A 25,014-nucleotide genomic window follows, 5' to 3' on the forward strand; every position below is an offset into this window, starting at 1 on the left:
TCTCCAGCTATCCAAATAAAAAGAGTACAAGGAAAGAAGAAATAGGATCGCTGGGAGTTACGCTATGCCAGTACGCAGCAGAGGTGAAAGGTAACCTAGGTAGGGCTCCAACACTGATGTATTTCACCTCTATTTTTAGGAATAAAAGGTAGAGTACTGAGCAAGGAGGGAAAGCTAGCGGAATAAGGGTATGGCAATGCATCACAGCTGTGATGGAAACATAATTCAAAGCACTTAATATACTTAAACAGCGATAATCTCACATCGAACTGCAGGTCCAATACTTCTTACCATTGGAGAACAGCAACTATAGTTTCTGTATTTAAGAGGGGGAAAAGATAATGAGGAGCTACCAGTTTGCTTCCAACAGAAAATTTAAGGAAAGACTGAACAAAAACATGGAAGTAAATAGAAAATCAGTTATAGCCACATAGATTTTAATTGGTTTGACATAAGTTAAAGACACAGTGCCAGACTTGCTCAGTAGCTGGCTTTGTTAAGAGAAATGACTTCTGCACAACATAAATTTTACTGGGTCTCATCTAATGTGATATCATTCCAGTGTTTGGTATTTGGCCAGATATGGAATTAAATGCAAATCTGGAGAAGATGGAGTTTATCAGAAGAATTATAGGGTCAATAAGGAAATAATGAAATGTAGAAACTGGGTAAGGAGAACTGAGCAGAGCTGACAGAGAAAAGTGCCAGCATGGACTGGTGTTGATTTGGAATTGCCTCATGTTTTCACTAATAATCTGGGCACCAGAAATAGTAATGGGCTAATAAACTTTGCTGTCTACACAAAGTTATAAAGCACTACCAATATAGAGGAGGACTGGGATATTGTAAAGAACTAGGATAACTTTTAACATTAGGGCAATAGAAATGGGATAACATTTAATAAATCATGGGAACAGTCATGCACTGGGGACTAATAAATATCCCAAACTTCTGCTACTTAAACTGAGAGCTCATAATCTGGAAATAATGGGGAAGGCTTAGACATACAGCTTAATCACAAGATGACCTTGAGTTACTAATAAACGTGTTAGAAAAAGCAAAAGTTGGAAATGTCTGTCCTGATACACGTCAGATATGGAAATAATAGCATTTTCAGGCAGTGACAGGAGATCCTGGAGGAATCCTTTGTGCTGTTCTTGTTCATCAGTGTACGAGTAGGTTAAATTAACTCCACCAGATCAGCAGCCTACAGGATAACTGGGGCAATGAAAGCTCATCACAGGAAAGAAGGCATGATAAACTTGACTTATTGAAGCTAGTAAAATGAAGATGATCTATAAAAGCAAGATATATTTTAGAAACGTAATCAAACACCATCTGAGAAGTAGTATAAACTACGAGCATAATTTTTGTTTTCAGCCTGCACATCTGATACAGGGACTTAGTGATGAATACTGAATTAGATGGATCGCTTAGCTATTCCAGTTTGGAAACTAGAAACTTAAAATTGCCTCTTATCTGAATGGTAGTGACAGCAAAGGGCAAAGAGTATAATACCTGTGAGATAGAATGAATGTCTCTGCAACAGAACTATCATCTCTGCTCCTGCCTGAAAAAAGATGCTGGTGTTGAACATCAGTGTGGAGTTCAATTTCTTGGCCTCTTGGCTACTGAGAACGTACGTGAGACAGTTTTGTTCTATCGCTAACTAATACTACTCAGTTACCAAGGAAAATGCACTAAGGTAAAGACCAGCTTGAAAGCAAACACAGTTCACTTAGCACGGAGCAGCTGCGGAGGTGCCTCCCAGGCTGCCAGGACTGAGCCACATCCTTGGGCACAAGCGACATCGTGTGGCCGGCTGGAAAAAATCCGAGAGGCAAACAGCCGAAATAGCTCAAAACAAGCTAGCAAGGCCCACTGACTCCAGCGGGAACTGTATTTCACTTAGCTTCTGTTTCCCATGAACTTAGTTACAAAGTTAAACACGTCTTATTTTGCTTCTTTTTTTTTTTTAAATATAAAGGAAAAGGATAACACTAAAAGCCAACAACCACATACTGCTCATTATCACATCCAACTGCAGCTGTACCGTCACAGTAAATTTTCTGGAGTAACTGGCCAAGATAAAGCACTCTTTCCCTCTAATTAGGCACTATGTGAGCATCAGCTACTCTCTGCATGGATACAGCTCCTGCTTTTTCCAGTATGACATTCACTCTGACCTGGGCATTCTGAGGTTGCCTCTTGGCACATCAGGGACACACGAACAGCAAGGGTTACACACCTTGTTAGATGTCTGCTTTCCTAAATATGTAACACTTAATGAATTTTGGTAAAGGATTAACTATTAAACATCTACATATGTACACAAGCACATTTGCACAGGTGGATGTAAGGAGACGAAAGCTCAACTCTAAGTGCCTGCTAATTACACAAGCCTCATACTGATGTGCTTTGTTGTTAGATGTGTTCTTCTGGGCATTTAGCTAACATAACGTGGCTACTTACCTTCTGGAGCAGAAAAACCCTTCTCTGGTTTGCACAGAGGCTGGACAGATGAATGCAGGGCTATTTGCATAGAACATTTGGACATATCACCAGAGATTCGTAGTCTGATGCCTGCTAATCCCCTCCACTCTGCATGTAGCCACTTGGCACGAAACCCATACGAAAAGTTTATTTTCTCAGATACTCACTGACTATGCCACAAAGATGGGGCGGAATGTCAGAATCCTCAACCGTAAGTGCAAGAGGCAGAGAAGCTACTCTTCCATGGGCAAAGGGACATGTGACAGACTACAAATATTCAGAATTAAATAGGGAAACACTGAGTACAGAGGGAATTACTTAGATGTCCATTGGGTAGTAAAGCAGTCAGGTGGCTGAATAAAATCATTTAAAAGGAAAAAAAATTGTTCATGTCAGGAAAATCAAGTTCCTCAATGTCATTTCTGTGTAGCTGCTAATTGGGTAACAGGGCCGACTTTCACGAAGGACAGAAAAACGCTGACAAAAAGCAATGGAAAATGAACTACATAACCTATAGTGCATTGGCACGGAGGTCATATTGACCCTGACAGAGGTGTGAACCATCTTTTGCATTTCTCATTCTAATAGTTCCATATTCCCAAGATCATTAAAAAAAAAAAAAAAATAAAAAAGAAACGCCGGTATAGAAGAGTGACAGGTATAGCAACATTCTCATGAAAAAATTGTCACTGTATGCTGTTCCTGTGTAACCTATATAACACAGTTCTTCATGTGCTACGTACTTCTCTCTACTTAAAATTTGCACCCAAGAACTATTCTCTCAATACATATGTAGAAAAGCATCAGATCAACTCCAGAAAGCTTCCAAACTTACCCGACGTGTGCATTACAAAGAAAGGCTTAGGTGTTCATTTCTGGGCAATGACTTACAGACGTTAGGTGTGTGAGAAGGTCAGACTTGGTGGTTTCCCCTCCACAGAGAACCCTACAATACACCTTGTGCACATGTATGCCATGTCTGGTGAGGACTAAGGAATCAAATCCCTTCAAGTCAGACCCTGGGACTGATGATCCAAAATAGCTTTTCTTCTTTATCTTGTTACAGCCTTGTGACAGACTTTGTAGCATCTGTTTTTCCTCTTCCTTGCATAGCTAAGCCATAATTTCCTTAATATAAGTTGATGGAACCAGCTATCACATTACCAAAATGCCCACAAGACTGACATCCGAGCCCTGCTGCCAGACATGCTTCGCATTGGATGCATTCTTTTGGAAAAATGCTTCCCCAACTTGTTTACCCCAGATGACCTGGTACTGCTGTATGGTGTGAAGTGGAGGAGGGAGGGAGAGGAATGGCGCAGCTATCTGTTAAAATTAATTTAAACTATTCTTTGTCATTTATATAATCTAAAAGTAAAATTCAGACCCAACTGTGATGACCATTTCCTTCACCTCCTGACTTGCTGAAATGTGGAGTAAGAAATGTGTAGAACACGCTTTTGGTACTGACTGCTAGCATGGGTATATGGTCTCCAGACCAGTATTTAGTAACAAAATTTAGAAACAAAACCCCGTTATTCGACCTAGAAGATTTCTGTGAACTTATAGGTATCATTGTGAGTGATAACAAAAAAAATGCCTGTACTAAATTAATCTTTGGAGAAAAGTGTACTTTATGCTTATTGCTACACAGAAGAAATGGCTTTACAAATATTCAAAATACACAATTTGTATCAAGGAGGAATTAGCAGAAGTCAACAATATGACAGATAAAATATAATAAATAGGCACTTTTATGTACTAATGAGGGGCAGATTTTTGTGGCAAGGAATCTCTGCTCTCCGAAGAGACAATACAGTTTCTTTATACAAACAAAGCTGCTTTTTTCACTAATATGAAATTATTTATAGTTTCACTATTGAAGTCTGAAGGCACTGAAGGCTTACAAGCCGTAGCAAAACAAATAGACAAATAGGTGTAATTACGACAGAGAAATGAAGCGTAACACCAGCTAGAGAGCTACGTGGACGAGGCAGCAGCAGGGCTATCTTCCTTTGCCACATCCCTAGTTGGCAGTGCCGGTGGGCCAGGGGATGCAGTACTCACGGGAGTAGCTGGCGGTCATGCCCTCCTGCGCCCTCTGGAAGTTTTCTCTGTCGCTTCCAGCAGTAAGAGACAGGGACCGTGTATCCGAATCCGGGGAATTGGTTCTGGTGTCCGTATCGCCTTTCAGAATAAGCCAACTGGTCTTTAGCTGGAGAGGGTAAAAGCCTGTTACAAGATTCAGGATTTAACACCTCAATGGATAATTAATGTGATGTTAACATTCATCTTGTATGTTAACATGCATCTTATGTAAAAGTCCACAGGCTTAACTGAATCATCAATGTATATATTGAGACTGAGTGAAAATCCATGATCTTACGGCCCTTATTCTCAATATGCCTATTTATTTTACTGTAGAGTCTAGATTCTAAACACTCTGGGTGAGAGATTAAGCTTTTCTCTATCTTCTTGGAAAGACCTAAAAGTAGTAATGATTATTTCAGTTATATGAAAGAATACCTTTGCGTATGAACTCATTTTAAAAAACAGTTGCTTCAAGAAAGAACAATGAACTACTTTTGTTCTTTCTCATCATTACCTTCTTACTGTCCTGATCCAAGCTTCCATCCTCTCCTTCTGATCTTCTTGTTGCTGGAAGATTAAGTTAATTTAAAAAGTTAGAACAGATGACATCTTTTTTGTCTTCTGTTTTGACTGTGGTAATGTTCCAAATATTTTTAAGTGGGGGAAAAAAATTAATAAAACACCCAGAGCTGGGCAGAAAATTTGATGTGCAGACCTACGGTTTCACAGAATTACTTTAAATCATTTTGAAATTATTACAGTAATACTCATCCTTCAGGCATACAGTGAATTCAGACAGTCTATTCCTGCTGGATTTTGAACCTATCTTTTTAGGAAGAAACTACTTTTGAGGAATGATTGGTGGGAAAAAACCTACATTATCTCTTGGAGACAGATTTATATGGTCTTTGCACACAGGAGCAAGTCATCTCTCCATTCTTCTGTGTTGCCATGACCATGAAAGTTTGTATGGTTACATAAATATTTTGTGATCTGCACACCTGGGCCTCCTACATTCCCAAAAGGGACAGGCAATGATGGTAAAGAAGATAGGAACAAATTTGGTATTAATTCCTTGTGAAAACTGCAAGAAAGGCTGTGTACGACTCTCAAACTCACAATTCTGTGACCAACCACTTTTCTGATTATATTGCCCTCTTAAAGAGCTTTTTAATAAAAAAAAAGTATTGCTGATATTTTACTGTTGATTTTTTTTTGGTAACTTTTCAACTTGCTGAGAAGAAAAACTCAAAACTGAAAACTTTAAAGCGATTGACTAGATAGTTCCTGACCATGAACTGTGTTTTTCTTTGTCTTTGATGTCCCAGAATATTGTTTCAGACACCGAGCCTCAGAATCTTAAGGAAAGATTTTGTGCCAAATTTCACACTGTTTTAGATAAATTCCCAAAATTTGAGTCTTACTTCACTTTGTATCACTCTATGTTGTTTTAGGGAGAGTTTAGTGGTACAAAAGTGGAGTAATGTAATGTTTAGCATAATTTTAAGCCCATGAGAAGTCATCATAACAAGGAGGTTGTCTGCAATGCCTGAGTAAAAGGGCAACACAAGAGCCCCATGCAACGCAATGTAGCCAGAAAACATACTTATTAATAGTAAGAATAGTACGGTAATACAGAAGTTAAGGCTCAGATCAGACTCTCAGAGACAGAGGTGAGTAGAAGATCAAGTTGCACCATTAGAAGTGCCGCAACACTCCCAGCAAGTTGGGAACAACTCTGCCCTCTCCATTTCCCCAGCCAGAATGTTTGCAGAGGATCTGCCCTGCCTGTACAAAACAAGGGCAAAAGGCCACCACCATTAGCATTTCAGTGTTATTCTGTTTCATTTTTCTGGTGCCATTACACAGCTCACTTCCAGACCTTAACTGGTTTTGTTGAGGAGGTGATACTTAAGAAATGACAAACTGCAGTAAGGAAAAAAATCTATGGGTTAGAGGTGAAAATCTGTAACTGTAGAATTTTTTTTTCTCAACTTAATGTGACAAAACAGAGCTGTGTCATAAAATAAAAACAGCATTACGAAAAAACTCAAAGTTTTCACAGTTATCGAATAGCACCCTGACCAGGGCATTTTCCCAAGATGGCAAGCTGCTTCTCTGAGAAAGAAATAGGAAGAAATATCCATTTATGAAAAATGAAAAATAAAGTTCCTACATTGCAAGACAACTTAAACCTGGTTCGCTGATATTTTGGGGGCATACCCTTAAATCACAAGTCAATGAGTTGTTCCAGGTTATATGTATGGATCTTGCTCTCACTAAATCGAAATCCATATAGAGAATCTGATGCATTTTTGAAAATTGTTTTTGTTTCAAGATGTTGATGCTTTCAAAGGAAAAAAAGATGTTTAATCCAAAGCATTATTCAGAGATTTCAAATGTTCCACGGGATCTTGAGAGCATCTGACTTCAAACTACTTAAACAGATATCCAGAAAACCAACGGGGGCCATGAAGGCCTGCCCCTCCAAAGTTTCTGAGGGTCCTTTATACAACACATCGTTGGCAGATAAATCCAAGTGGCCTGAATTTCATCAGTACTGAGCATTAGTTTCATCCCAATGTGAACTGAATGTTTCACACGGATCACTGCAAGTATTGCTGAAGAGTAAACGTCTTCAATAGTTTTTTAAATTTTGAGTGATGTCCAAATGTTTCTGAAACATGAACACACACAAAAGAACGACCACGTAGGCTCCTGCACTCTTCACTTTCCGACCCCAGCTCTCAGCCTGATCTCTCATATGTCCCATTTTTCCACCTCCTTTTCTTCATTCTGAAGTTGAGTGTTTATAATAGAAACACAGAAGCTGTAGCTAGAGCAAATCTGTTGGGCACTGCTGTAACTGAAACCTTTTAAAGCCAAATGTTTTGGAAGAGCTTGTTACAGTTTTTAAGAACATTTTTGTGCGTGTTTGTTCAAACTTGGCCTCTTCAATGAAGGAATGTTCTCTGGCTCCTTTTCAGCACATATCAGTTCAGTGTCCTGTTAGCCTGAGGAGCTGAATCATCAGCTGCTCATGTGTTCACGCTTTAGCTGGGAGTTCTTCCACAATAAAAGGTAAATTTTATTTAAATTTCATGTCTTTGTTTTTTATTTTTTTATTGGAAGAAAAGTTCATTGATTTTTTTTGGTTTTTGAGTCAGAATAAATTATGTTTTGCTCTTCAGTAGGAAAATGATGAGCATGTGTTTTCAACACAACCTTGCAGAACATCTAAAGTTTAAAATGTATATCCTTGTTAACCTATAGAGATTGCTGACTCAGTAATTTAATTCTCCGCTCATTCTAGTGAATATGAGGAACAACTCCATAAAGCAGTGCAAAACTGACATAATCCAGACTTGGACTGCATATCTGATGGATGGAAAACTGGTATGAAAATGCCTGGCCTGGAAGAGAAAAAGCTGCTGCTTAGAATCCTCTTTGTAAACCAAAAATATCTATAAAATCAAATGACACAGCCAGGATACAGGGCATCAGAGCCATATCATCAGCTCGTGTAAATCATGAAGCCATGCTGATTTACACAAGATGATTGTAACTTTGCATTTGCTCATGATTTTTCCGAACACCACCATAATATTCAACTTCTTCCTTTGTCAGTAGCTTTTTTTTTTGCTCAGCCTGAGCAGCTGCCTCAAATGATTTGTATATCTAAAGACAAGAAGGAACTGGGGAGCTTGGGCAGACTATAAGGTTGGCAGATTACATTAAATCAAGCACTAAAACAAAGCTATACTATCTTTTTGCCTTAGAGGTAACATTAGTTTGTCCAAGATTAGGACACTGTGAACAGAAAATGCCTATCAAAGACTGATACCTAAAGTGCACTGAAACATCAGCAAGTCTGACTTTGTTCAAAACCATACCCGGCAAAATCACAGAGGTTATCTAAATCTGGATGATTTGAACATGCAGTTATTTTAGCATGAACCACCGGTTACCGTGAATGTGCACAGGCTGACTCGCTCAGCTGAGAGACATCACCTGACCATTTTCTTTCTCCTATTACTGTATCAGATCCAAACTAGAACTTCATCGAAAACAGAAATAAATGTCGCTTTCCATGAGAAGACAGTACAAAAATTGTAACTACAGAAAAGCATCACTTTTTGGACTAAATATTAATTGAGTATTTTAAAATCAGTTAAAACTCTCTATTACCACAACATAAAAATATGTAAAATGTATTTTCCTTGTTCTGACCATGAAGCCAGTGATGTGTCTGCAGTTCCCTAACCTTTGGCTCATGGAAAGTTATCAGCTATCATCTAAAGCCAAACTATGTAGGAACAGACACATGGAGCTTTCTCACTCGTACATACAACGTGGAAGTCACCTCTGGGCAGACAGTGCTGCTAGAAGGTAACAGGAAGGGAAGAGTTGCTCCACAGAGACACTACTCACAGGCACAGATTGGACCTTCCCTTGCCATGAAGAGTGGCATAGCTTTGTTCTCCCATCTGTACCCCCAAAAGATACGTGCTTCCATCCCCAAAGTGCCTTAGCTACTGCTCAAAGGGTGATGAACATCTCTCCTGTTTACTCTTCCATTCGTTCCCAAGCAGGGGAGCAATCGTGATTAAGATACAATTTTTGGTTTGGGGCAGATTTATATTACACTTCTTATTTTAATTTTTGTCCTTTGCTTCTGAGTACAGCAGTACCCCAGTCATGACTTTTAATCAGAAATATACTTCTGCACTTTCTAGGCACCCTAATGCAGCAGAATCCATAGATATTTGTTTCTAAAGATGAATAATGGCATTCAGTTTAGAAAAATGAATTCTATATTTCTAAGCCTGTATCATGAACCAAGACCATTGTCAAACATCACTGAGAACACAGAGGCACTGACGTCATAATGGAAATTGCATTGATGTTAATTAGTTAAATATACAGCAAAAACAATAATAGAAGAATGCAGACATTATATTTCTATTTTTTATATTTACTAGAGTCTTAAGTCAGATCCTCAGGGCATAAAACATCACATATTTCTTTCTGCTGTTTAGAAACTCAGACAGCAGTCTTGTTGCTGGATCTACCAAAGGTTTTCCAATCATATCTTGCTGATGATATCAGCTACTGAATTTGTTCCTAACTGCCATGGTATGATTACATTTGTTCCTGACATTTTACAGCTTGAAGAACTTGCAGATGAAAAGTAGATATTTCACATACACCTCTAATCAATCAACATTATTATTTTCCCCAGCAATGTAGAAGTAAGAATTGTTTACAAAAACTAGATATCCTGAGGCATGGTCTGAAAACAGGAGAGCAATGTTTTATATCATTCCATAAATAAGAAAACTGCTTTGAAGTTAGTATCAACTCTGAATTACTAAGACAAATCAAAATATCATTATCCCAGTTTTAGAGAACTTACTGAATCCTTGGACAGCATGTTATACGTGCTATTTAATTTTCACATTACTTTTTTTCCTTTTCTATTTGAGATTATAGATAGGGACATAATGAAATGCAGCAAACTAATCTGGAAGTCAATATGCATTTCTTTATAAAGACATGTAGAGAAAACTGCAACAGAGAAAAGCAGACTGTACCATGCTGTTTGTAGATAGGAGGTTTCCTATAGATGTTATCTTTTACGCCAGTGTCTGAGGAAGAGGAAAGAGAAAGGAAAGAATAAAAGAGTAAGCAAGCAGTTCAGACCACACTGCTTTTGTCTCCTCTCAACAACACTAAAATGCAAACACTTGAACAAAGACTACGTGTTCATTCAGTGGTTTGTCATTCACTGGCTATTACCAGAGGCTGGAGCCTTACCCATCTTTAGATATTTAAAACATTGGCTATGCCTACCTATACGGCATAACCCCCACTAAGTCCCTCAAACTGCTTCAAGGCACCTCAAGTGGCATCCATCTGCTGAAATGTAGGTGGCTATATCTGCACTACCAATGTATACTTCATAGACAACACGGCTACACTTGTCACTACTTAAAATAAAATTTGTATACAGGTACAACAGACTGCTATACCAGCCGCACTTGAAAAGGGACTTATCTGTTAATGATGAAGAAAGTGTACATGTTCAGATATGGCCATTTGTACTGGAAATGCCCAATATCCTTATAGGTATTCCTATAGCTTGTCTATATTTTGAGTTGTGTAGCTAACTTGGCCTTCTAGGAATTTTTTGAAAGCCCCCAGAGCCACAGCCCAGGGTTCCCATATCACGTTGTATAGCCATCGGTTTTACTTAGTACTACAGACCTGAGCAGATACTATTCCTAATTAAGGTGTGTTTACAGAAGTGTTAACCCCAGAAGCTAAACATAAATAAACAAACTATTCCACTGAGCAGGTAGATGTGCTTAGCAGTCAAAACGCTAAACAGTCTGGACATAAATTTAATGTGCTTGTTGACTGAATGTGAACTTGAGAACAGTATAGTATGTATGCAAAGACACAGCCACAGTGAGCTGCCCAGAGTTCTAAGGTCTTCCAGCTATTTTTAAAGTTTATGTTAATATGACTCTTTAAGCAGACGGATAAGGAAAAAAAACAAAACCAAAATGCCCTTCAGCCTTCCCTCCTGCACACAAATTCAACAGACCTATGCAGCCATGGCACTGTAAATAATGGTATCTTTGTAGGCTTAACAACATTTGTCACTTTGAGTCTCCTCTAACGCATTTTTTTATATATGCATAAGCAACCTGCTCTCTAATTGCTTTATTTCTGAGACAAAGTTTAACAGATAACAGATTTTCACATAACAGACATTTTCTTCTCTTGCAGTTCAAAATTCACAAATCAATGCCAAAAAAAAAAAATACATCCAGAAGAGAATAAACAGGTGTGAGCAATTGAAGATCAAAGCTAAGCAGTGAATGCCTACCTGGAATATGGAAATGCCTAGGAGCCTGCTGATAGACAGAAGGTGAAGATTTGCTGTCTGAGTACATGGATAAGCTTGGAGTGCTCCGACCACTTTCACTGCCTCCAAGGGGAAGAGCAAAGAAAGCAGATAAAAGAAAAAATGGAAAGCAAAGTAGAGTATTTCAAGCATAAAAGCTTGTTCAGAATGACTTGTTAATCCAACTGCCTTAAATATATGGTTTTTGTAAAACGTACTATTTTTCAGCACAGTGTATTGGGTCAGTCTCCAAACATCTCATCAATAATGAATATCTGATAGACAACATTAGATTAAACTGCCCCACTTTGAAACTAAAGCTTCTCTTTTAACAACACTTTAATGAAGAAAATAAAAAGTTAAGAACATCTGCAATCTTGTCATGTGTTTTCCATAGCCTTAAAGAATAATTGATCAATCAAGTTTTTAAAAAGTTTAATGCCTGCCCTTGAAACCAGTAATGAAATAATTCAGTAATGTTTAAATTATCTCAAAGCAGGACTAGACCAAAAATCAGATGTTATGGTTAAGTCAAACATTCCTGCATATATCAGTGACAAAAACAGATGCTGAGATTTGGTTCTTAATTGCAAACTTTTCCCACAGGTAACATGCCACAGCATTTGATTTTTATGCAAATGAGGTTGGATTATCAAGTCATGGATCTATAATGCCATAGCCACTTCACCAAATTTCAAGATATAGATAGGATTATTGATCCGTACTCATTCTTCCACTTGTTTTGTCAAATGCTCATAGGTGCCATTCATTTACTCTGAGCTTATTTCCCCGAAGCATACTCTATGGCATTATAGTGCTGCTTGGCAAACAAAAAAGTAAAGCTCTACTTTTTTGGGACTTGTAAAATCCAATTAATTTACAGCACTGTTAAGCAACTGGAAGCCAAACGTGACATTTATTCTAACACAAGATGGTTGTCAATTTGCTGTTATTGTTTTAGTGTGGATGGAGCAAAAATTTAATGGCTAGTTACAATGAGATTATAGCAAGTTTTTTAGGGGTAAAGAAAGCGCAGCAGCTCAGAGTACTAGATCTGTAACTGAGTTCTGCCTTCAGGAAGGGAAGTTTTATAACCATAAAACTACTGGGTTACCACAGATGTCTAGGCCATGCCCATGGAGGTGGTCTCTGCTGATCCCTTGCCTCTGTTGACAAGCAGTGGACACACGGTCATCGGTCTGTCACCAAAGCCAGCCCTGACACGCAACCACTGAAGTCAGCAGGGTAGTGTCACTGAGCTCAACAGGAGCAGAAGCACGCCAGATGAGGTCAGAAGAATGTGCTGTGTATCTCATGACAACACACTAACTGACAGGTTCTAAATTTTGTGTGTTATTTTCACAGTTGGTGAAAAATTAAAACTCAAAAACTATTCACCCGTTACACTGTGTACTCAATAACAGTGATTTTGCATTGAAAAAAATGTAATCAGAAGAGTTGAGAAACTGAAATCACAACTCCACGTGATAATAGCCTATGGGCCTTCCAAGAAGTAAGGGAAGAATTCTGGCATTACTAAAAACCTTGTGTGTCACTACCAGCTTGCAGTCAAGTTGTCCCAGACAAGGACCCAGATGGATATCCGGTTTCTTGGTTCCTGCTTTGCTCTTGGAAGGAAAGCAATGGTGACAGGTTTTTACTGCCCATTTATTAATTCCCTCTTTCTTTGCTGCTTGCTGCCCAGATGCTTGGCCATCCCTACTAAATGGAAGAAGCCTCAATGTCACTCCAAGTTTGAAAGCAAAGAGCAGCAGTAGTCACTTATTTAAGTAAGGTCCTTTACAACTTGAATAACCTTAAAAATCTTGATCCCAAAGTGATGTTACTATTGGATTTTTTTTAATTTAAAAAGAAAAGGGAAGTTTTCAAGTTTTTTTCACAGTGTATTCATTCCTTATTTACTTAAAATTAGCATATTATTAAACACTCATATTCATATATGACTTGCATGAATAATTACTTCATGAGCAGCGACCCCAAGGTGCTGGCATCATACACACATGGAGAGCCGTTCTTCAGGCATAGGGTAGGGTGTCAGCAGGGAATCAGCATCGATTAAGAGGAGTAAACTGGTAAGAAAACAGGACGCAAGCACAAGTACTAGCCGACAGAAAATCTGCCAACTTGATGCAAGGATCACCTGGGTGGAGCAGTTTGCAAAGCCGTCACCTCTGACTTGCTCGAAAGGGAAGAATTAAGGATGAAATGAGGGAATAGGTTCTTCTTGCAGCCCACTTGTACAAGCGGATGCACATTTAAATTATATTTATAACTCTGCCACTGATTTGGACAAACACAAAAGAGCAGTTGTATTTCACACTTTGCATACAAAAGTAAACATTTAATAATAACATAAACTGAAGACCCATGTAGAAAGTTCATGTGTAGGAACCCCAGACAGTTGTTTAATCTAGCCTATAATAAAAATTCCTAAAATGCGACTTTGCCAAGAATTTGCCTCTTTCAAGGTTTGCCTGGTATACTCTGAAAAAGAACTACAAATGGGGTCTCAGAGAAAATAAAACGACCAGAGAGAAAGATTGTTTTCAAACTTTTGGTTTTGTCTTCTGCCACAAGCAGCTGCAGGCTGTGATCTGCTCTACTGGTCAGTGCAGAGTAAAAAACCAGAATCATGAACTCTTCCCTGGATTTGTGCAACTTGGAGAGAACCTGGAAGGGTTTACTTTGAACTTGAGTGTCAACCACAAAAACTTCCTCGTGTCTTTTGGCTGCTGACAGGGTAGGCTGCTCTTTTAACCCTGTGTGTGTGGAGCTAACCGACCAGAGCTCAGACCATGCTCCCTTTTCAAGGGATTGTCAGGAAAAATTTCACATTGTTTGTATCTCCTTCCCAGTCAGCTTTTATCTTATCTGGTAGGATGGGAAATATGGTAACAAGATACAGTAAGAGCTGCCTAAGTTTGGGACTGAACAACAAACAGACACCCCTGGCCTAGTGAGGGAAATGTCAGAGCCTACTCCCGAAACTATATCCTTTAATATCTCTGCACATGGTGCATTAAGCTCGACAAAGTTTTTTGAAGTTTGATGACTAATTCTTTTAAGCTTTCAAAGCCAAAGAAATGGGCTTTGGAAGCTGTGCTCCTGCACTAGAAAAGGAAGATACTTTCCACCACGTTTTAAGTAAGCGTTTTTTCAGTGGGGCTCAGCACAGCCCGTATGTTCACTGAATCAAACACCTCAAGAGGAACAGTTACACTGAGCGTAGGTACTTGGAATATCACACCCTATGATTCACAAGGGCATGAACTGTGAAGCTTTCTTGAAGTGAGGCTGTCACAGGATTTATTTTGAAGACATTTTGAAGACAAACATCCTTAAGAGAGCACAACCAAAACATTTGTCTGCATGATAAAGAGTAGCTCATCCTATTACACTTTGTGGGAGCTAGACTACAGTATACAGAAGAAAGAACAGGAACTCAGTAATCATATTTTTCGCTGGAAAAACGATGAACTATGTAATTCTCAGGAAGGATATGATAAAATCACAGTGAAGTCAAAAGGAAGATTCTGCCTATTTTAATTTTCCTAGGATAGTAACACTTCTGCCTCCTGGAAGCTTAAAGAAATATTTTTTAATGACAATTGTGGAGTGCTGGTTTTACAATGATTACTTAAAGTATTATTAACCAGTGTATTATTTTTGGATTTAATAAAAATAATTTAAATGAGCGTGACTTCACTTTTTTAAAACTGAAGTGGCAACATTAACCTTGGTCTGGATACAGAGCAACTATTTCTACAATCCTACTCTTCCCACACAAACCACTTCGAAGAGAAAAAAATAGCACATTGATGCCCTCAGAAGGCTTCTCAAGATAAGGAAAAAATACAGTCTGCAGCTTAAAGAAAAAAATTCAGAGAACTTGAAGAGGATGGGGGCAAATCTTCTGACTCCTTTTGGTCTGAGTACTCAGTGTACACCAGTGGATAATCTATATAACCTCTGCAGGGCTCAGGATTACCTGTATAGGAAATCGCCTGCCTCACAGGAGTGCTGTGAGGCACTGTAAGCTACTGCTTGCAAAATATTTTAGCTCCTTGACATAAAGAGCTGCAGAATTGCAAAATATTATAATTTTGATCACACTACTAATAATTATTTGGGCACAAGGAGCTGTTACTTGAGATTTTCACCCTCCAGACAGCAGAACAAAGTAATTGCTGCTGGTCTGAGCAACAGCAGATAGCACCGAACAGAAACTCATTTTAACAGGAGTGCTACTAAGCAACTGCAGGCGGGCTTTTGAATAAGAGCTTTCCATACAGTGAAATTGTGCACCGTAGCATGCTAAAGAAGTTTTTCTTACTCAGGAAGATAATATCATCCAAATTTAGAGGACAGATCAAAAAACTGTTCAAGCAGTGCCTCAGGGAATACCAGGGTGTGTGCCAGCCTTCCAAGAAATGTCTGGTGGAGTGAGTGCTTGTGGGTGTGGGAAGGAGCTTTGCACGTAGATTTCAAAATGGCAACAATCAGTTTAATCTCATCAGTATTTTCTTCCAAAATTTTCTCTCAGGGATCGCGTTTGGAAGACTCGAGCCTCATTCTGTTCCTGTTTATACCAGTGAAATTCAGTTGACCTTGGGCACAACTGTTTCTAGATGCATTAGGCCCCAATGCAGATGCATTAAGTATTTTTCCAGAGGTAATGAGCGCTTGCTATTCATTTGAGTTTGCAGGCCAGACCAGTTCAAAAGCCTGGTTCTTGCAGAGGGTCACTTCCTTTTCTGTAATGGTTACAATGGCAAGAACAATTTTGCTTTATCAAATCAAACAGTACATGAGAGTCAAGGAACAGGCACTGAAAATGTCTGGCATTCATCATTCATATCTCCTCCCCACTCATATTGTTACTAGAGAGGACAGACTCAGGGGAGGACACACAGGGTAGCTGAATGTCTTCTGTTTCTGACATTTAACTAACTAGCTAAAAAAAATAGCTTTTGCCTCAAATGTTCTTGGCCTTTCTCATTACTGTCTCACATCCGTGACATGGAGGTCATTAAAAGTTACTATTCACTGCAAAAAAAATTTAATGGCAAAGAGACTAGACTCAGTTACTCTGTTTTATAACATTATTTGATAATCAGTGCAGGTATATTGATTTAACCAGCTTATCTGGCATAATTTTTGGTAATGCTACAAATAATATGAAGAATCCCTAAATGTAGGTTAGAAGGTTAGAAAACTGATCATCCAACATTGGATCCAATGTATAAGCTTGTTATAATATTTATTTAGCATCATCAAAATAGGGTAAACACTATTTTAGAACAAATAGACTTCAAAATTATTTCTCTCCCTCATTTTCATTAGAAAAGCTAATTCTTTCACTCCACCCCTTTGAAAAACACTTAACACTCACTGAAAAAAAGCAAAAATAAAACAACCCATACCCACTCAGTTCTTAAAACTTACACAGTACATCAAGAAAGCACTTGCACAAAATTAAGACAAATTTTATCCAAGTGGAAGCCATGCTTGCACAGACATAAAAGTGAAACACATCTGAATAACTCTACAGTATCACAGCACGGTTTTGCATTCCTGGACCTTACCTTTGAAGAAAGGGATGTAATGATGTCTGAATGTAGATGTAGGGCTTGGGTGTTGGGGCAGGGAGATGCAGCTACTGGTACCAAGACTCTGAGTACCAGCTGGGGGCAACAGAGAGTAAGTGAAAATAAACTATTTAGTTCACTTACTGAAAGCCAAAAATTACAATGCCATCCTTTTTTTCAGGAACATTTTCCTCCTGATGCTTAGAAAACATATAGTTTATATTTAAGCCTTCATCTTTCTCTGGCTATTGCTAAAAACGTCACAGTGGCCACACCATGAGGTTGGCCAAGGGACACGGACTTTCTGCAGACAGAAAGTATCTTATAAAATGCTGATAATGTAACGCATCAGAAAATATTCCAGAAAAGGCACCACAAAAAGCATAGCTGCACTCAGGGGAAAATCTGCATCTTAAAAAGCTGCAAGAGGGAATGATATATGCTCATAATGGGTCTAATGAAATGAAATGGGGAGAGCCTTGTCTCTGCTGAGAACTGTGCTACAAGTGGGTCTAGTCTCATTGCTGTCGGTGCACACTGGTAGGGTTTAGTTCACAATGCACCAGGGCACTAAAGCACATGGCTAATTTAAGCATTTGAAGAAACGTCATGAAATTATTTGAGCTCTGAAAGTTACACGTGATTAAGTACTTTGAAAACCATTCTCAAAAGTCATCTTTGTTTCCTTTGTTGTAATAATGACCTGATAACATATTTTTGAGGGCTAATGGCAATTATTAAAAGTGGCAATTATGATGACTATCCTCTAAATTTTCAGTGAAGCTGCAAAACATTAGAATTAATTTGGAATTTCCTTTCATCCTTCCTCCTCACTTTAACAGTGTGCAGCTAAGCTTAAGCATGACACAGCTGCCAGACCATCAGCGGAGACTAGTCTTTCCTCTCTTTAATAGATCTTTGGTACTCAATTTCATTTACACTTCGTCAAAGACTTTATGTAGTACAAATATTTAATTCCTGTAAGAACAGTTTCTGTTACCCATAAAATTTTCATTTCCATTGGAAAGATTAAGAACTCCCAATTTTCCAAACCAGTTTATAATGATAATGTATCCCCAATGAAATTAAAAGATGCCAAGAAAATAATATAAAAGCTCTGTGTTCTCCAACCAAATGATGGAGTGGAGAAAAATTAGAATGAATTTTGAGCAATTTAGTTAATATTTCCAAGTACAAAACTCTGTACAGTGCCTAAATATGAACAGGCTTTTGCAAGGGACCCCTCTGCAAAGATCAAAAGGAGGAGATCCCTCCTCTCTGTGCAATAAAAGCACAGACACAACTGTTACTACAGCCCACGGCTGCAATAAACATTGCTGTAAGCTTCTCAACTAAAGCAACTTGGCCTTCAAAATCCAGCCATCAGAACCACTAGTCACTCCTCCAGCTCTTGCACTGTGGGACTGTAACATACAGACCGTAACAAGAAGTCACCCAATCATCCTATTGGCTTTATGTGCATTCACTGCTACCATGACACAGCGCAAAAGAGCTGTTGATTGAATGTGTAGCTGCAGGCAGGATGGGACCAGGCTTAAGTCCTTCAAACTGCTCTATCTTCTGTTTACAGATACATAAAATCAGTCTTTATAGATGCCTTTCCTTTTCTTAGATGCTCATTCCTGAACCACTTGTTTTCTTTCTCCCCATGGGACTCTCTGTTCACAGTAAATCACTGCAATGGACTGTTACTCCACCTTAAACCCCTGTCTACCAGAGTCTACCCTACTTACAACATAAGACAAAGTAGTGGAAAAAACTAGAGAATAAACGAGGCTGCTTTTCAATTACCTGGTCTGCTGTAATGCTGAGGGGAATGGGAGGTTGGAGTGTAGCGACCGCAGCCCAGCGAGCCAGCAGAGCTAGGACTTGATGTCCTGTACTGCTTGAAAGATCTGTCATCTTGGTCACCCTGAGAGGAAGAGAAGAAATATATGTCATTAGGGAAGAGAAATAACTTCCAAAACAGGCAGAATATGCCATTTGCACGTTTCTGTGCTGTGTAGATGGAAGTCAATGCTGTTGTAACGTTCCATGCAATCCCAACGAATTGAGGCGGCTTTCAGCCATAAGCACTTCCACCACAGCATGACCGAAGGAGCTCTGCCCTCTCTGCCAAGTATCAGAGAACAGTCATGTTCCCAGGAAAGACAGCACATACATGAATTTAAAATGATAACATAATTTGAAAAGAACCTAACACTGTAGAAGTGTTGTTTCAGGACAGTACAATTCCCTGAACACACACAGGTGGGTGGAAGATGAGATCAGGTTCATGTGATAGTACCATGATGATGTTGTACCCGCATGAATAGATGCATAATGGTTACAGGCAACACAAAAATCAGCATTTGTTGGCTTCGTTTCATCACAGAAATGACTGTCTGCTGTATAAATTGCCCAGTGTACCATATTACAACATGGTCATTCCTAGCATGGTAACTGATATAAACACTCATATATAGCATTAGACTTAATACTGCAGCATTGTGCAAAGCAAGTCATACAACCTATTTCCCTCTAAACCCTTGGTTTCAACCACTTAACACCATGTCCACCCATTCCAACTTCTATAGCTAGTTAAATTACAGTTGCAATTTGCATGTAGTGTCTTCTTAACAATAAAAGCATTAATGAGTGAATTAGATGTGGAAGTGACTTTTTGTAAACTAGCTATAAAAGCAAATTCAAACTCCTTCCTTTCAAGACGGGCAAGAATTGGCTTAACTTCAAATGAGAACAAATCAGTGTAACCTGCAGATGCTCCCTTATGGAAAGTCATACTCCAAAAAATGCTTCCCTTATCCTCTTCCAGTAGGAGCGAGTGAAGACAGGCAGGTTTTAGTCACTTGTCATGAATACTAGGGCATCTCTAGGCAACTGTGTGACTCCCACTGGATCATTCATAATTTAAACACAAAGGAGGTGTGCTTAGCCTGATCATCTTCTCCCAAATTCCTATCAGGAAAACTTCATTATATCCATCATTCATCTTTAGATGAATGCAGTTTCCTGTTTGGCTTCTCTGGGAATATCCTTGACTCCACAGAGATGTGGAATATTCTCCCACCATCAGTTTTTCTCCTCTGGTTCAGACGTGCTCCATTGCTTCCACCTCACCCCAAACCCACTGACTGCATTTTCAAAAATGTAAAATCAGTTTTGTATAGTGGCAAGTAGCATTATCGCTTTAATATCCATTTCAGAAGAAATTATACAAAAGTGAGAACAACTGATGCCTTTCCAAGCATGCAGAGTTCTGGAGGCATTCTGCCACCAACTCCTCTATGCCCAGTTTGAGATGTTTCCCTCCCAAAGCAGCCACATTCTTTAATAACCACTCTAACCCTTGTGAAGAGATTTACAATCAGTATGGCAATGTCTCTAGGAAGTCTTGTGAGGATATTTAAATATCATATCAGTGTTAGCTAATAGCCTAGGATGTGTCCAATTGTATGATACATACATACATAAAAATCCCTGCAACAAAACTGGTGACAGGCTTGCAGATGATGATGCCTGAGCAGCTGACAATATACTCTTTAGAGAAAGACAGAATGGCAAAGCTGGATAACCTGGAGAATTCACATAACATGAATCAGGGCAGCACCAACCTCCATACCAGTGTGACTTCTGGAATTTAATAGTATGACTGTTAGCTAATTTAAAGGAAATTATTATAATCTTCCAAAACACCAAGATTTTATATTGATTATTTCAGACCTTATCTTTTGCGTGCTTTGTGTCTCTGTAAGGAACAATCAGGTTAATGAAATCCAATATTAAATAAAGCACATTTTTACTTTAAACTAACAATTAAATTACACTTCTATTTGTTAACTTTTCTGTTTAACCATTGCTCATAGTGTCAGTTGGTCATTTACAAGCCTTAATGAAAATCTGCAATTCTCCACTGTTACCAAAATTTTGCAATACAGTTGTCTTAATGTAAAAATGGGATAATGGAGAAATTAGTCAGGCCTGTGATATGCAATTGAGTTATTACCCGGGAAGCTATGTGAAATGCTTTTGCAGCTTCCAAGGTGATGTTTCTTGAAACAATGACTGGCTTTGATCATTAATGCACATCAAAGCACGGACACAGAAGTTCATGTGCAAATGATTTAACAGTGTATATGCACAAATAATATAAATAGTTTAACTATTCGCAGAATAAAAAAATAGAAACCAGAAAGAAAAAAAAGAGGAGAAAGCTATGCAAGCATTAATTCAAGTCAACTCACACTGGCAGCTTTAAATGCAAACATTAATCATATTTCTGAACGTAATTTATTTCATAGAGCTTCAAGAAGTGGCCACAAGGCAACCTTTATTTTGGAAAGAAGAAACATGTGTGACAGTGGAGATAGATGCATACAGATGACAATCCAGAAGCAGAGCACGTATTCAACACAAGTAACAGTATGAAAAACGTAAGTTATAAAACCCCATGCACTGTAGAGGCAGGAGGCCAACCCCACATTTCAGACACTGCTGGTTATCAATGTGACCAGGTTATGCATTGCAAAATGGGTCAGAACAGGAGAACAAAGGCATCGGGGATTACCTCAGTAGTTGTTGGAGAGAGCAACTGAGGTGACTGCAAACAGCAACACACAACAAATTAGTGATACAAATTCATGCATGATGTTACTTGTGAGAACTACTCTTAGAATATCAATATCCATGTATAACACATGATACAGTTACAAAAAACACCTGTCAATTAAGTTAGGGCAATTTTTATTTGTTTTTCAAGAACTAAATAAGGAATAAGATCTAAATAATTTCATATAAAGCTTTTGTTGATTTCTTTACTACAAAATCCTGGAGTCTGGTGAGGCCAGTACTGTACCACAGAGACTCCTTCCAGTAGGGGATCTCAAATTTAAAGCAACTGCATGAAACTAGACATGTGCCCTAGTTAAATCTTCATTGAAGCAGCTCCAAAATCTGGACTAGAACTTTGTTGCTCAGCGCTGGCTGTTTTAAGGGAAGGAAAAATACCTGTACTATTTAATTTTTAATTAAACATAATGTAATTTGAGGATTTACTGTTCATTCATTTTCCTTTCAAAATTAAAGGCTAAACTCAGTTAGCCAAGTAGAAATCTATTGAAACTACTGCAGCTGCAGGTGTAGCCACGATGCTGAAATTTGGAAGACAGGATATACATACGTACAAGCTGGGGGACAAGAGGCTGGAGAGCAGCCCTGCAGAAAGAGTCTGGGGGTTTGGGTTGATGGCAAGTTGAAGGGGAGTCAACAGTGCATCCAGGCAGCCAAAAGGGCCAACCGTGTCATGGGGTGCATCAAGCACAGCATAGCTAGCCGGTCAAGGGAGGTGATCGCATCACTCTACACTGCACTGGTGGGGCCCCACCTTGAGTCCTCTGCGCAGTTTTGGGCACCTCAATATAAGGATATCAAACTATTAGAGTGTGTCCAGGGGAGGGTGACCAAGATAGTGAAAGGTCTCAAGGGCAAGACATATGAGGAGCAGCTGAGGTCACTTAGTTTGTTCAGCTTGGAGAAGAGAAGGCTGAGAGGGGACCTCATTGCAGTCTACAACTTCCTCAAGGGGGGCAGCAGAGGGAGAGGTGCTGATCTCCTCTTTCTGGTGACCAGTGGTAGGGCATGACGAAATGGAGTGAAACTGTGTCGGGGAAGTTCAGACTGGACATTAAGAAAAGGTTCTTCACTGAGAGGGTAGTTGGTCAGTGGAACAAGCTCCCCAGGGAAGTGGTCACAGCAGCAAGCCTGTCAGAGTTCAAGAAGCGTCTGGATGACAATCTTAGTCATGTGGTCTAGTTTTAGGTAGTTCTGCAAGGAGAAGGGAGTTGGACTTGATGATCAATATATGCCTCTTCCAATTTGAGATATTCTATGATGCTATGATATTTTTTTCCCCTGGCAACATCAAGGATGTAAATATCTGGAGCATCATGAAAATGTGCGTGTTGGATTGCCAGCACAGCCCAAATCCCCTCCTGGTTTAGGCACCTAGAAACAGATGACTGGACCCCACTTTTTCAAGATATTACTGAGGTCTTGCTGACACAAATGCCTACATCAGCACAGACCTACCTGAGACAGCATTAAGCTGGTGGTGCAAACACTGTAGGTGTCTCCAGCAGGCCCAAGGCAAAAGGCCCTCATTCATGATGTGGTCCCTTTTATCCTCTGTTAAGTTATATGTTTACTGAAAAGGACAATGATTCTAGTTATCCCAAGAAACCCCTCCTGTCATGATCTCATCACGAAGCTACCCACTAAAGCATGGGACAGCAGTAATATTCTCTTTGCTATGATTTTATATCTTTGGTTCATTGGGTATTTCTAGAGCTCAACTGGAACTACCTTTATCCCATTCCTGCAAATGCGATGCTGAGGTTCCCACAGTTCACAGCCGCTGGGTCCCAGCAAAGGCAGGCAGATTCACTGCACCAGCAGGCAGTTGTCCTGCCGGCGGGATCTCCAGCCTTTGAGTGCTGGCATGCAGTCAGATCACTCCAGGGGTTCAGAAGAAACCTAAGCCCTGCCTCCAGGTGCTTGCTCTGTCAAGGAGCGGAGAAGCAAGTGCCCAAGGACATTCTGAGGGCAGGTAGGGGGAAACTCCCTGCAGCAGCAGCACAGACTTATGCTGGGTACAATGGTTTTATAACTGTCACCTGGGAGTGAGTGCAATGAGTGAGTCTTTCCAGGAGCTGGGTGGCAGGTTCAGTCTATGCACCTCTGCCAAGCCTAAACGGCACCTCGGCCAAGTCTAGATGTAAATGGGCAGCTGAGGAGGGCCACAAATATTATCAGCACCCACAAATTTTGACACAAAAAGGAAATCTTTGTACTCCGTAAGTTCAGGGCTAGCAAGCAGCTTTCAGCTTTGTGAATTCAGAAACCTTAACACCATTTAAACCCTTTACCAGATACAATCTTAATTTTTTTAGCATGCATAATAATGGAGCTACTGTGGTTCAGCAGTGTGCAGAGAGGGTTTGGAAGAGAGCCTGCAAGATCTAACGTATGTGTTGCACTTTACCTGAGAGTAGTACTGCGACTTCAGTAGTAAATTAAGTGTAAAAGGTGTAAGTGATAGCAGGACTGGGGCTATTCTAAACAGTATGGCTGCTATTTATAGTATTAATTTCTACAAATTCACTTACACCTATAGAGAACAACGCAGACTTCCATTCTAGACCATACATATCTTGATAATACACCTAGTATATATGAGAGTTTGATTTGTAAAACATTATCTGAAATTACAAGAGAAATCAGAAATTCAAAGAAAAGGTAGATATCGTTAGGGAAGAAAAGCTAACTTGCATGACAGGAGTTATATACAAAATAGTAAGATTATGTTAAATTAGATTTCATTAGCACAAACTGTGTAATACTAGCTTTGCATATGAATAGGTTGAAATACATGCATGACATGAGGATGAACTTTAGTAAGGGACAACTGAAAGAAATTTCTACATAGGAAAGTGATACCATTGTTGGGTTACCAAAATAACATGGTACACTTTAAAAAAATAAAAAAATCATGGAAGACATTTGGCTTTGCTTCTGATTTTTGCGTTATAATTAGCAATGGCTCCTGTTTCCTACCACATGCATGTAGAACTCCTCTCACAGAAAATCATATTGTAATTACTTGTCATCTGTTTAAAAAACAATCATAGAACGCAATCCTTTAATTTCCACAAACTAAAATGTGAAATGAACATCTCACTTGTTTTTGGAAGGCTAAAATGCCTTGTGAATGAATGGATGACATGAATCATTTAACTGAAGTTTTAAACTTTCTTTTTAAAAATTATGCATGTTTAGGAATGTTCAGCAGCATGTTTAAAGATGCACATAAAATCTCAAATTCATAGTAAA

At 39.1% G+C, this 25,014-nt stretch overlaps 1 protein-coding gene across 9 annotated transcripts in view; it reads right to left on the reverse strand.

The window, feature by feature from the left end:
* The window catches only part of ABLIM2 (actin binding LIM protein family member 2), a 149,814-nt gene that overhangs the window by 19,571 nt on the left and 105,229 nt on the right, over positions 1-25,014 (reverse strand). For 3 of the 9 annotated variants that reach the window (XR_012660409.1, XM_075091945.1, XM_075091942.1), the window contains 6 exons: positions 18,919-19,039; positions 17,104-17,202; positions 11,480-11,581; positions 10,179-10,232; positions 5,099-5,151; positions 4,561-4,708 (listed from right to left, as the gene is read on the reverse strand). Coding sequence is in view for 8 of the 9 variants with exons in the window: in XM_075091945.1 (XP_074948046.1) it covers positions 4,561-4,708; positions 5,099-5,151; positions 10,179-10,232; positions 11,480-11,581; positions 17,104-17,202; positions 18,919-19,039 (577 nt within the window). In the remaining variant the exon portion in view is untranslated. Of the gene's footprint in view, positions 1-4,560; positions 4,709-5,098; positions 5,152-10,178; positions 10,233-11,479; positions 11,582-17,103; positions 17,203-18,918; positions 19,040-21,694; positions 21,728-25,014 lie in introns of all 9 variants that reach the window. The other 6 variants (XM_075091941.1, XM_075091948.1, XM_075091943.1 and 3 more) reach the window with 5 other exon arrangements.

The sequence above is a fragment of the Phalacrocorax aristotelis genome, chromosome 4 (assembly GCF_949628215.1).
Source record: "Phalacrocorax aristotelis chromosome 4, bGulAri2.1, whole genome shotgun sequence".
In the NCBI taxonomy this organism is placed as follows: domain Eukaryota; kingdom Metazoa; phylum Chordata; class Aves; order Suliformes; family Phalacrocoracidae; genus Phalacrocorax; species Phalacrocorax aristotelis.